Genomic DNA, 12500 nt, shown 5'->3' on the forward strand with positions numbered 1-12500 from the left:
TCTCTCTCACTGTGTCCCTCTGTGTGTGCGTCTCTCTCGCTGTGTCCATCTGTGTATGCGTCTCTCTCGCTGTGTCCATCTGTATATGTGTCTCTCTCACTGTGTCCATCTATGTGTCTCCATTTCTCTCACTGTATCCCTCTGTGTGTGTGCGTCTCTCTCATTGTGTCCCTCTGTGTGTGTGCATCTCTCTCACTGTGTCCATCTGTGTGTGCGTCTCTCTCACTGTGTCCATCTGTGTGTGCATCTCTCTCACTGTGTCCCTCTGTGTGTGTGCGTCTCTCTCACTGTGTCCCTCTGTGTGTGTGCGCCTCTCTAAGTGTCCCTCTGTGTGTTTGTCTCTCTCGCTGTGTCCATCTGTGTGTGTGCCTCCCTCTCACCGTGTCCCTCTGTGTTTGTGTCTCTCTCACTGTGTCCCTCTGTGTGTGTGCGTCTCTCTCACTGTGTCCCTCTGTGTGTGTGCGTCTCTCTCACTGTCCCCCTCTGTGTGTGTGCGTCTGTCTCACTGTGTCCATCTGTGTGTGTGCGTCTCTCTCACTGTGTTCCTCTGTGTGTTTGTCTCTCTCGCTGTGTCCATCTGTGTGTGTGCGTCTCTCTCACTGTGTCCATCTGTGTGTTTGTCTCTCTCACTGTGTCCCTCTGTGTGTGTGTGTCTTTCACTGTGTCCCTCTGTGTGTGTGTCTCTCTCACTGTGTCCCTCTGTGTGTGTGTCTCTCACTGTGCCCCCTCTTCTCTTTCTCTCTCTCTCTCTCCTATCCATTCAGAGCACACATCCTGTATAGGCCATAAACAGGAAAGAATAAAACAGATATAGCTCTTACTTCCCTTTTGATACTTTGTGATATGTTGCAGCTTATAGTGTGGAAAAATTTGATCATTCAAATGACAAATCTCTCTCTCACACACACACACACACACATGCACACACACACACAACTCTTCACAAGCTCAGTAAAACACTCGCCCTTTCATCACAACCGTAGCCCTCCTCCCAGTCTGCCACATCATTTCTCTTTCTTTCTGCCTCCTTCTAGCTCCTTCCCCCTTTCCTCTCTCTGTGTTTCTGACCAAGCACTTTTATTTCTGCAGCGGACATCCGCTGAGTGTGCCAAAAGTTCTGCACACTGGGGCAAATACCATATGATGGGAAGAGGGCAGAAGTGTTATTAAGAGCGACAGAGGTGTGAGAGAGAGTGTGTGTGTGAGAGAGAGAGTGTGTGTGTGAGAGAGAGAGAGTGTGTGTGTGAGATCGCTAACAGTATATTGACAGAGAGTTCTTGCCGAGTTCTGGGGAAAAGACAGCCTTTAAAAAGGCTGGACTGAAGCTTGTTTTCATTCCAGTGTCATAAGCACTTGAGTCAGGATACGTTTCTACACCGAATCTTTCCACACACACACACACACACACACACACACACACACACACACAGAACTGCACTAATTACAGAACTGATATGCCTACACCCAAACCCTAACCCTAATCTCAGTAACTAGAGCAAAACCTTATGAAATAAACACTGTTTTTTGTTTTTTTTTAAAAGGCAGATTAACAAACCTGAGAATGCATATTATTAGATACGAGACACCTAATGTGTGTGTTAATACACTCAGCTTGCATTGGAAGTACTGCACACACTTACACACGTGAACTACAGTACGGAAGTTCAAACAGCATTTAAACAGAAACAGGAAAAACACACACACAACACACACAAAACACTTCATACAGAAGTAAAAGACAATGCAGTAACTTGCGGTAGAGAGTAAAAAGTAAATCAGTACAACTGCTGCTCTCGTTTCTGCTTTTTTCCTCCAACACCCCTGACTGCTTTGAGATATTTAGACAATCCCCTGTGAGACCCCACGGACATCCCCAGAGCAAGATTTCCACTCAGCTCCCTCACTCTCGGTCTGTAGCAGCAAAATAGATGAGGGTTTCTTTACCATCCTGTTCCGCTTTACACTCTCGCTTGCTCAGCTTCTGAGCTGTCCGTTTTAATAGAAATCAGTTAAGCTGATTAGCGAACATGGGGTTTGTCTTCGGTTTCCTGATTAAAGCTACAGCAGAATATTTGTTGTTGCGCTCAGACTGTTGATGTGGTTACGGGTTTCGTGCGTTTTTACGGTTTTGAGCCGAGATTAAAAAAAAAATATTTACATTGCATAAATATTCAACTTCAACCTTTTAAATCCTCTCTCTGTCGTAATATAAAAAACCTTTTTCTCAGTTTTTTTTCCTTCTTTCTTCTCTTTTCACACCGAATTCAGTCAAGCAAACACAGAAACCTGATTCATTTGTAGAGGTGCACAAACTTTTACACACACCCCGCATGGCATGTATGAGTAGAAATGAAACATATAATACTAGTAATTCTTGTGGTCCTGGCTGTCAGAGTTGTGTTTCAATCATGACGGGACTAACCGAAGGGGTTCATCTGTAGTCTGTGGTGGGAAAATCCCCGCTGCGGAAAAATACTGTGTATGCAGAAGTTTTGGGGTGGGGGTGGGGGTGGGGGAGATGATGGGTGAAAAATAAAAACTAACCTGCATCATGTTTGTATAAAAACAATTTTATGTGTAAGCAGTTAACAATTCCTGAGGAGTCTTTCAAACTACTACAGGAATCTGTAGTACCGTCAGACCGCGTGTACGTACAGAAAATCGGGTTGTTAAAACCTAGTGGTTAAGGTGCTGGATAGGAAGGTTGTGAGTTCGATTCCCACGTCCACCAGGCTGCCGCTGTTGGGCCCCTGAGCAACGCTCTTAACCCTCAATCGCTCTGTTCTATAAAATGAGATAAAATGTAAGTCGCTCTGGATAAGGGCCTCTGTAAATGCTGGAAATGTTATTGGATTGGATTTCACCCTTTCTTTGTGTCTCACTAGGATGCCTTGCTGCGGAACAAAAAGGCCACAGGGTGGAGTTGGACATCTCCTCGCATCTCCTACCGGAGCAGAGAAGAGTAGACTTGAGCAGAGAAGATTAGACTTGAGCAGAGAAGATTAGACTTGGGCAGACAAGATTAGACTTGGGCAGACAAGATTAGACTTGGGCAGACAAGATTAGACTTGAGCAGGGAAGAGCAGAGTTGAGCAGAGATGAGTAGAGTTGAGCAGAGATTAGACTTGAGCAGAGATTAGACTTGAGCAGAGATTAGACTTGAGCAGAGATTAGACTTGAGCAGAGATGAATAGACTTGAGCAGAGATGAGTAGACTTGAGTAGACTTATAAGTAGAGTTGAGCCAAAAGTCCAAGACATAGAGTGTCTCCATAATATGGTTGATGTGTATTAAAGTTGCAATGTAAACACACATCTTCTATACTGGGTGTTCTTTTTAAACTTTGATTTAGATGTAAATACGTTGTTTTGACCAGGTTTGTTATGGAAAACCCCAGAAAATATCACATGAGGAAACATCTAGCTTAAGGCTCTCATTGAGAGAGAGAGGAGAGAGAGAGTGTGTGTGTGTGTGTGTGTGTGTGATGTGTGTGTGTGTGTGTGTGTGAGAAGGTATGCACAGAGAACAAAGTCACGAACCATGGCTTAGACAAACAGTAAACCTGAAGCTTCTACCATGAATCCTTGCGAAACAGAAAACCTCACTCACTCAGTGCTAATTGTTTATTTTATTTATTTATTATTTTAATCTGACTAAAACGTTTTGGCTGTTTTATATATTAGACATATAACATAATATAACCTACTGTTTATACTTACACTTTTTTTTCTAATTAGTTCTACATCCCGGTCAGTTCGAAACAGTTCATGGTAGTTACAGCTACACTCGAAAGCGGAAGTGTGAAGTGTAACGCAACTCGATGACAACACTATTGGGTCATGCAGCTTTATCTGATCTACGTAATCGTTAATGCTTGGGCTCGTCTACTGTTAGGAAACATGCTAATTCCCCATAGATCCAAGTTCTCAAGCATAAATATGATGTAACATGAAACCACAAACACTGGTCAGCGATTGCATGATATTTCACCTGTTCAACAAATGACAGAAATGATCTACAGAGGCTACGAGGATCGCCGAACCGTCACAGACTTGTGTGGAGAAATCATCTGATTTCGTATGGATGCTGTCTGACCTCCGCGAAAGAGATTTCCTCATATGCTGTAACTCCACCCTTCCACCGAGTTCCTCACGTATCCTCTCCTTTCACGTTAGCTCTCCGGCTCCTCGGCTCACGCCGTCCCTCTCTCCCGTTCCGCAGCACGATCGATCGAAGGCGTGGTCTGTGCTCGAAAAGTGCACATTATCTGACTGGCCTGAGAATCCAGCGTACAGCACCGGCTCAGAACATTATCTCTGTCGGGCTTCTGGGAATTTTATTAAACAGTGATGCTTTATCGTTGTGTTATTTCACTGGTTCAAGTTACAGTTACACTTAATACCATCAGAGAGAGAGCGAGAGAGAGAGCGAGAGAGAGAGAGAGAGAGAGAGAGAGAGAGAGAGAGAGAGAGAGAGAGAGAGAGAGAGAGAGAGAAGGCCTAACAGAGGAAAACACACAGATATAAACACTGAACCTCTCAGATTAGACACAGAGAGGAGGTTGTGTTTGTGCAGGATGATTAAAAATTAGAACTAACGTATGAAATTCTTATAAAGTTGACATTTTATTTGTATATTAAGTGTTTATCCAAATTATGCTCTCTGTGGCATCAGCGCCGATACGGCTTAATCCACCTCAGTGTGTCTCACTCTCAGACTCTCTCTCTATCCATCCATGTCTGTCTCTCTTCTGTTTTTTATCTCTCTCTCTCTCTCTGTGTTCTCTCTGTCTCTCTCTGTCTCGCTCTCTCTCTCTCTGTGTCTCTCTCTCTCTGTGTGTCTCTCTCTGTGTGTCTCTCTGTGTCTCTCTCTCTCTGTGTGTGTCTCTCTCTCTGTGTGTCTCTCTCTCTGTGTCTCTCTCTCTCTGTGTTCTCTCTCTGTCTCTGTGTTCTCTCTCTCTCTCTCTGTGTCTCTCTCTCTCTCTCTCTCTCTCTCTCTCTCTCTGTGTTCTCTCTCTCTCTCTGTCTCGCTCTCTCTCTGTCTCGCTCTCTCTCTCTGTCTCTGTGTTCTCTCTCTCTCTCTGTTTCTCTCTCTCTCTCTCTCTCTCTCTCTCACTGTCTCTCTCTCACTGTCTCTCTCTCACTGTCTCTCTCTCACTGTCCCTCTCTCACTGTCCCTCTCTCACTGTCCCTCTCTCTGTCTCTCTCTCTCTCTCTCTCTCTGTCTCTCTCTCTCTGTCTCTCTATCACTGTCTCTCTCTCACTTCACACCGTCTCTCTAGGTTTGCCACTTGGTCTCTCACCACATGATTTACAGCAAAGCCCCTTAACCCCAAAGCTCACAGTCAAACACACACTTCAGCACATCGCTGGGTGTCTGATAATAACGGAAATAGCGGCACTTACAGATCATGATGTAATCTTAACCTCACACACACACACACACACACATCACTCAAACAGGGCAGAAATCGCTGAATATCTCTGTAACCTACTACGTCTGAAGCAACATGTAAATCACCAGGTATCGCATCGTCAGCATACACCAGCCAGGAAACAGGAACGACTCTCTGTCTTTCATCCGTTCACATTTCTTTCCACTTCCGCTATAAAGTGGTTACACTTCCTCTGAAGTGACGAATCAGATGGTGCACTTGAGTAATACAGGCCCTTATTATTAAACCTTGTAATCTATAAGCCAGAAACGAATACACCCTATTTCTAGAAATTAATGATTACAATCCAGCTGCTGGAATTGATGCAGTGTTACTCAAATGCACCATCTTTTGCACCACCAACGAGAAGATCCCCAATATCTACAGTTCTGCATTCATTTACAAGCTAATCAGTAGAAGATGACGTAGTGAAAGCCTGTTATTATACAGGTGTTTATTGCCCACAGAACCACAAGTTCCTGAAATCTAGTATATCACAACAACAGCTTTAGCACAAATTCAAACACACACACACACACACACACACACACACACTCCAGAAACCCACTGACCTCATGCAGGCATGTGTGTGAAGGTGTCCCACAGGGTTCAAAGTTGGTCAGTGTTAAAGACTTGTTTACTGCAATCAAACCTCAAATTCAGCTGAAGCATGTTAGAATATGTCAGTAAATGCCCCATGTGATTATTCTATCTGCACCCAGGGTAAAAACAGCAGGCATTTTAATTACAACGTTAGGACTCTTAATATATATCCAAACTCGTTTCTGCACATGATTTACACAACAATCTCAATGTCTTCCTTTCTCTCTTTTTGAGTGTGTATCTGTTTGTGTCACTCTCTGTCTTACTCCCTCTCTCTCGCTCTCTCTCTCTCTCTCTCTCTCTCTCTGACTGCATCTTTTCTCCCTCTATCCAACATTCTCTCTCTCTCTCTCTCTTGGCTTCTCTCTGTGTTTGTGTCATACTTTCTCTCTCTTTTTGACTGTATCTGTTTGTGTCAATCTCTGTCTGTCTGTCTCTCTCTCTCTCTCTCTGTGTTTATCAGACTTTCTCTCTGTCTGTCTGTCTCTCTCTCTCTCTCTCTCTCTTTGAATGCATTTTTTCTCCGTCTATCCATCATTCTCTCTCTCTCTCTCTCTCTCTCTCTCTTACTGCATCTTTTCTCCCTCTATCCATCATTCTCTCTCTCTCTCTCTCTCTCTCTCTCTCTCTGTGTGTTTATCAGACTTCCTCTCTCTCTCTCTCTCTCTCTCTGTGTTTATCAGACTTCCTCTCTGTCTCTCTCTCTCTCTCTCTTTGACTGCATCTTTTCTCCCTCTATCCATCATTCTCTGTCTCTCTCTGTCTCTCTCTCTCTCTCTCTCTCTCTCTGTGTTTATCAGACTTCCTCTCTCTCTCTCTCTCTCTCTCTCTCTGTGTTTATCAGACCTTCTCTCACTCTCTCTGTATTTCTCTACGACTCTTTTCGTCTCACTCTCATTACATCTATATATCTCTCTCTTTAAATGAAACTAATTTAAAAACATGGAATCACTGGAGATAAATCCAAGAGTGAAGTGAGCGTTCCTGCGCATGCGCAACACACAGGGACCTCAGCCAAGGCGTCTAGCGGCTGTGAAAACAAAGTGTCTTTGCTTCCAGTATAATGAGATTATTGTAAAGTCACAAGAGCACTAAAACCACACTCACTTGCAGATTAAACAGGGTTTAGTGGAATATTAAACACGCCACGCTGCTCAGGAAGTGAACAGAATCGTTTCCCAGGTTAAACTTGGTGTCCCTTTGTGAAATAGAGCTAAAAAAAACACACCTCGGTCTGACAGGATTATTACTGTAACGTCTTACTGACGCTCTCACGTGTAAAATAGAGCTAAAAACACACCTCGGTCTGACAGGATTATTACTGTAACGTCTTACTGACGCTCTCACGTCCTCACGTGTAAAATAGAGCTAAAAACACACCTCGGTCTGACAGGATTATTACTGTAACGTCTTACTGACGCTCTCACGTCCTCACGTGTAAAATAGAGCTAAAAACACACCTCGGTCTGACAGGATTATTACTGTAGCATTTTACTGACGCTCTCACGTCCTCACGTGTAAAATAGAGCTAAAAACACACGTCAGTCTGACAGGATTATTGCTGTAACGTCTTACTGACGCTCTCACGTGTAAAATAGAGCTAAAAACACACGTCAGTCTGACAGGATTATTACTGTAACGTCTTACTGACGCTCTCACGTCCTCACGTGTAAAATAGAGCTAAAAACACACCTCAGTCTGACAGGATTATTACTGTAACGTCTTACTGACTCTCTCACGTCCTCACGTGTAAAATAGAGCTAAAAACACACCTCAGTCTGACAGGATTATTACTGTAGCATTTTACTGACGCTCTCACGTCCTCACGTGTAAAATAGAGCTAAAAACACACCTCAGCCTGGCAGGATTATTACTGTAACGTCTTACTGACGCTCTCACGTCCTCACGTGTAAAATAGAGCTAAAAACACACGTCAGTCTGACAGGATTATTGCTGTAACGTCTTACTGACGCTCTCACGTGTAAAATAGAGCAAAAACACAACTCGGTCTGACAGGATTATTACTGTAACGTCTTACTGACGCTCTCATGTCCTCACGTGTAAAATAGAGCTAAAAACACACGTCAGTCTGACAGGATTATTGCTGTAACGTCTTATTGATGCTTTAACGTCCTCACGTGTAAAATAGAGCTAAAAACACACCGCAGCCTGACAGGATTATTACTGTAACGTCTTACTGACTCTCTCACGTCCTCACGTGTAAAATACAGCTAAAAACACACCTCAGTCTGACAGGATTATTACTGTAACGTCTTACTGATGCTTTAACGTCCTCACGTGTAAAATAGAGCTAAAAACACACCTCAGTCTGACAGGATTATTACTGTAACGTCTTACTGACTCTCTCACGTCCTCACGTGTAAAATACAGCTAAAAACACACGTCAGCCTGACAGAATTATTACTGTAACGTCTTACACGCTCTCACGTCCCGTGGACACTCAAGTTTCACTTCCTAAGTGAAGTTTGTAAACATTTCTTCCACTCACCAATTTCCGCCCGGTTTCCTTTTAAATCCTCCTTCGACCAGAAATCGATTCAGTCCTCACAAAAACGTGCTACGGTCCATTTGAGGCCAGTTTGGCATCTGTGTGAAGAACTGAAACGGTTGCGGGAGCCACTCCTTCCCGCAAAAAACACACACACACGCACACACACAGACAGACTCACGCACAGTTTCCGCCTCAATGCTGTACCGCTTCACACACAGGAGAAAAGAAAAAACAAGTTTGGAGGGTCCGCAGCACGCCTGAGAATAAAGCGGAAGCTGTGTATGTGTGTGATGTGTGTGTGTGATGTGTGTGTGTGTTGGGAGGGGGGGCGCTCCAGACCTACTGACGTGTTCAGTTTTCCGAGTTTTTTTTTTTTTGCCGACGAAAAACGTCTCTAATCTGATTCTGATTCCAGATGTGGAGCTGCAACATCTGTTTTGGCAGGGAGGGAGGGTGTGTGTGTGTGTGTGTGTGTGTGTGTGTGTGTGTGTGTGTACTTATACAATATCATACAATAACCAGTAAAGTTATCATATCTTTCATTAAATGGAATAAACTGTTTAACAAAGAAATTGTCTATAAAGCAGTCTTAAAAAATAAATAATATAAAAAATAAATAATATAAAATAATAATAATAATAATAATAATAATAATTTCAGTGACTAATAAATCAACAGCAGCTTCTAATCAATTGTCTTAGTTCAATCTACCTTTATCTAAATTTAAAAAAAAAAAACGACTCATTTGGAGAGTTTGCTGTCATATCTGTGTGTGTGTGTGTGTGTGTGTGTGTGTGTTTTAAATTATTAGTATATTATGAGTTAACATTTTTTTACATACTTGTTCTTCCCTTTTCAACTCTTTCAATTCAGTTCCATCAGATTAACTCATATGACCAGATTTATTTCCCACTGTGTTCCTCTTCTTTTATTTTCATCTTTTCATAAAAATCACGTTTGATCCACTTTTTAAATACAAATGCTATGAAAAAAAAAATTAATTTCCAACACACTACTTAACCAAGCTTTTATTGCAAATTGAAAAAAAAAAACACAAAAAAAAAACCAAAAACAATTTTAAGAAACACGATAAAACTTTTAACACTAAACATATTTGGTGAGAAAACAATAAACACTGCACAAGGTCTTTTATTTGTTCACATTGTTAAAGTGATGTCGTCTACCAACCCCTTTGTTTACCTCGGAAATATATATTAAAAAAAGTTCTTGCCGTCTAAATCGTCTGATTCAAGGTCCCCGGCGTTGGTCTGAAAACTTTTATCATGCGACACGGTGTACATGCAATACGATAAGAAAGATAAAAAAAATCAGCACAAAAAAACGATTCGCTTCATACGTTTGAGTGAAAACGATGAAGCGGCGTGATCGTGGAGGTCAGGATGGTTGTTTTGAGAAAAGAAATCAAAGCCTCACAATCTCACAGGCAAATGGAACAAAGAAAGCATGTTCAAGTTTGCATTCAATCGTGTCGTCATGTGGAAAAAAACTAAATATATATATAAAAAAACACACAGTAGGAGTAGAAGAAATAATGCCCAATACACACATTTTGGGGTGTAACTTTATAGGATCTTGTGACCTTTGACCCCATTCATGACGCACATTAAAAATCTCTCCGCTGTCCTGATCAACTGGACTGTGCTCCTACTAACGGGTATAAAAATAGATAATGGACAAACATATTACAAATACGTTCATGCAAAACTGGGATTTCAAACTCAAACAGCGCTGTTCAAAGAAAGTAAATGTAATTAACACTAAATAATGAACAGCTGGGGGGGGCACGGTGGTTTAGTGGTTAGCATGTTCGCCTCACACCTCCAGGGTTGGGGGTTTGATTCCCACCGCCGCCTTGTGTGTGTGGAGTTTGCATGTTCTCCCCGTGCCTCGGGGTTTCCTCCGGGTACTCCGGTTTCCTCCCCCGGTCCAAAGACATGCATGGTAGGTTGATTGGCATCTCTGGAAAATTGTCCGTAGTGTGTGAGTGTGTGAGTGAATGAGAGTGTGTGTGTGCCCTGTGATGGGTTGGCACTCCGTCCAGGGTGTATCCTGCCTTGATGCCCGATGATGCCTGAGATAGGCACATGAGGTAGTTCGGATAAGCCATAGAAAATGAATAAATGCATAATAAACAGCTAATCTCACTCTCATGTTCACTAATGGGCAAAGAGTTGTAGAAATTTCCCTTGAAATATGCCTTGTAAAATTGTCAGGCATTTAGTTTGCAGTTTTTGTTTCAATACACACAGGAAGTTGTGGCCTAATGGTTAGAGAGTTTGACTCCTAACCCTAAGGTTGTGGGTTCGAGTCTCGGGCTGGCAATACCACGACTGAGGTGCCCTTGAGCAAGGCACCGAACCCCCCCCAACATAAATGGCTGCCCACTGCTCCGGGTGTGTGTTCACGGTGTGTGTGTGTGTGTGTGCACTTTGGATGGGTTAAATGCAGAGAACAAATTCTGAGTACGGGTCACCATACTTATCCGTATGTCACGTCACTATATCACTATATATATCACTAACTAAAAGTCAATTATTTTGTCACAAATAAAAAGAATCAGTCTAGTGAAAAACACAGTCTTTGTACATTATCTGTGATTTTGCGGGACCAAAAATATTCAAACCAGAACCAAATATTAGGCAAAAACAAAATCTCAATAATCACCTGTTCACACGGCCATCAAAGTGCCAACAGTAAACCGTAAAGAAAAGAAAGAAACTGCGCCAATGAAGGAAAACTTCACCCTGAAAGACATTCGTGTTAAAATATTTGTGAGTTTAGCAATTTTGCATTTCTGCGAGTTTAATTCCTTTCTCGCTCGTTGTTTTCCAGCCGACGTTCAACGTCGCGTCGATGAGAAACACGCTGCAGACGTAGTGAAGATGTCAGACTGAAACTTCCAGAAATGCGACGTTTTTTTAAATATACGATACTACGTGATAAGTTTGACGCTGATATTAGCGTAAGGATGAAGCAAAGGTTAGACCAACATGAAGAAAAAAAAGGTTCAGTCAATCAAGATTGTTATTACAAACTAATGAATTTCTAAAGAATATGATTGAGGGTGCAGATTTCTTCAAAATATGTGTTAGTCAGGAAATTATTATGACTCATCATGACAAGATCATGTGTGAATCTGAGCTTTCAGCAGTAAACTAGGCTCGGTGCGCCGTCAGCGTCCGACACAATCGTACTCGGACGCCAGTGCAGCCCAGCAGAAAGCTGTGTCATGGTGGATGGTGTAGAAATCCAGCCCCAGGCTTTACTTCAGGCCTCCGGGGAATTTCTGACTCACAGCATGTTGAGCTCTATGAGGCGTCCGGCAAAGACTCCAATAGTCCCGATGATACACACGGCCATGAACACGCAGAGCAGAATGTGATCCAGCACCATGGCCACGAACTTCCACTCCTCAGAAGCCTGGGAGAGGAGCAGGAGAGAGAAAGTGCATGTGAGAAATCATCAAAAGAGGAAGAGCTAGAGATAAGAGAAATATTTTGATGGCTTTCTGAATATGGGACATTTTGCTTAGGTCAAAATTCGGGCAAAGCCAAAATCGTACACTGCGGGGAAAAAAGAAGAAGAGGAAGAAAATGCAACATACAAGCAAGAAAGAAGGAGAGAGAATGAGGAACAGAAAGACAGCTCTTACGTTGTTGGACTCTTCGTCACCTCTCATAGTCTCTGCGATGTACTTGACGCCCTCTATGGCGCTCTGAACGTCCGGGTTTTTGATGATGGGCGACTGGAACGTAACGGAAGTCGGCACGGGTTTTCCGGAGATGTCCGAGATGTCGAAGTCTTTAGGAAAACGTTGTCTGCCTTTCCGCTCCTGAGATGGACGCTTCATGGAGGAGAAGAACATGAAGTTCGGAATGGTATCGATGAACAGCTGCAGCATGGAGAGAGGTCCTCAGATTCGAATGGAAT

General features: G+C 42.8%; 2 protein-coding genes across 2 annotated transcripts in view; both read right to left on the reverse strand.

The window, feature by feature from the left end:
• The window catches only part of wipf1b (WAS/WASL interacting protein family, member 1b), a 15224-nt gene extending 6403 nt beyond the window's left edge, over nt 1-8821 (reverse strand). Inside the window, exon 1 of the mRNA XM_060868892.1 lies at nt 8547-8821. The gene's annotated coding sequence lies outside the window, so the exon portion shown is untranslated. The remainder of the gene's footprint in view (nt 1-8546) is intronic.
• Nucleotides 8822-9755: 934 nt separating this feature from the next.
• chrna1 (cholinergic receptor, nicotinic, alpha 1 (muscle)) overlaps nt 9756-12500 on the reverse strand; it is a 7777-nt gene continuing 5032 nt past the window's right edge. The window contains exons 8-9 of the mRNA XM_060868600.1: nt 12223-12462; nt 9756-11990 (exon numbers count right to left, since the gene is read on the reverse strand). Coding sequence (XP_060724583.1) covers nt 11862-11990; nt 12223-12462 — 369 coding nt within the window. The 3' untranslated portion in view covers nt 9756-11861. The remainder of the gene's footprint in view (nt 11991-12222; nt 12463-12500) is intronic.

Source organism: Tachysurus vachellii, chromosome 4, assembly GCF_030014155.1.
Source record: "Tachysurus vachellii isolate PV-2020 chromosome 4, HZAU_Pvac_v1, whole genome shotgun sequence".
Taxonomy (NCBI): domain Eukaryota; kingdom Metazoa; phylum Chordata; class Actinopteri; order Siluriformes; family Bagridae; genus Tachysurus; species Tachysurus vachellii.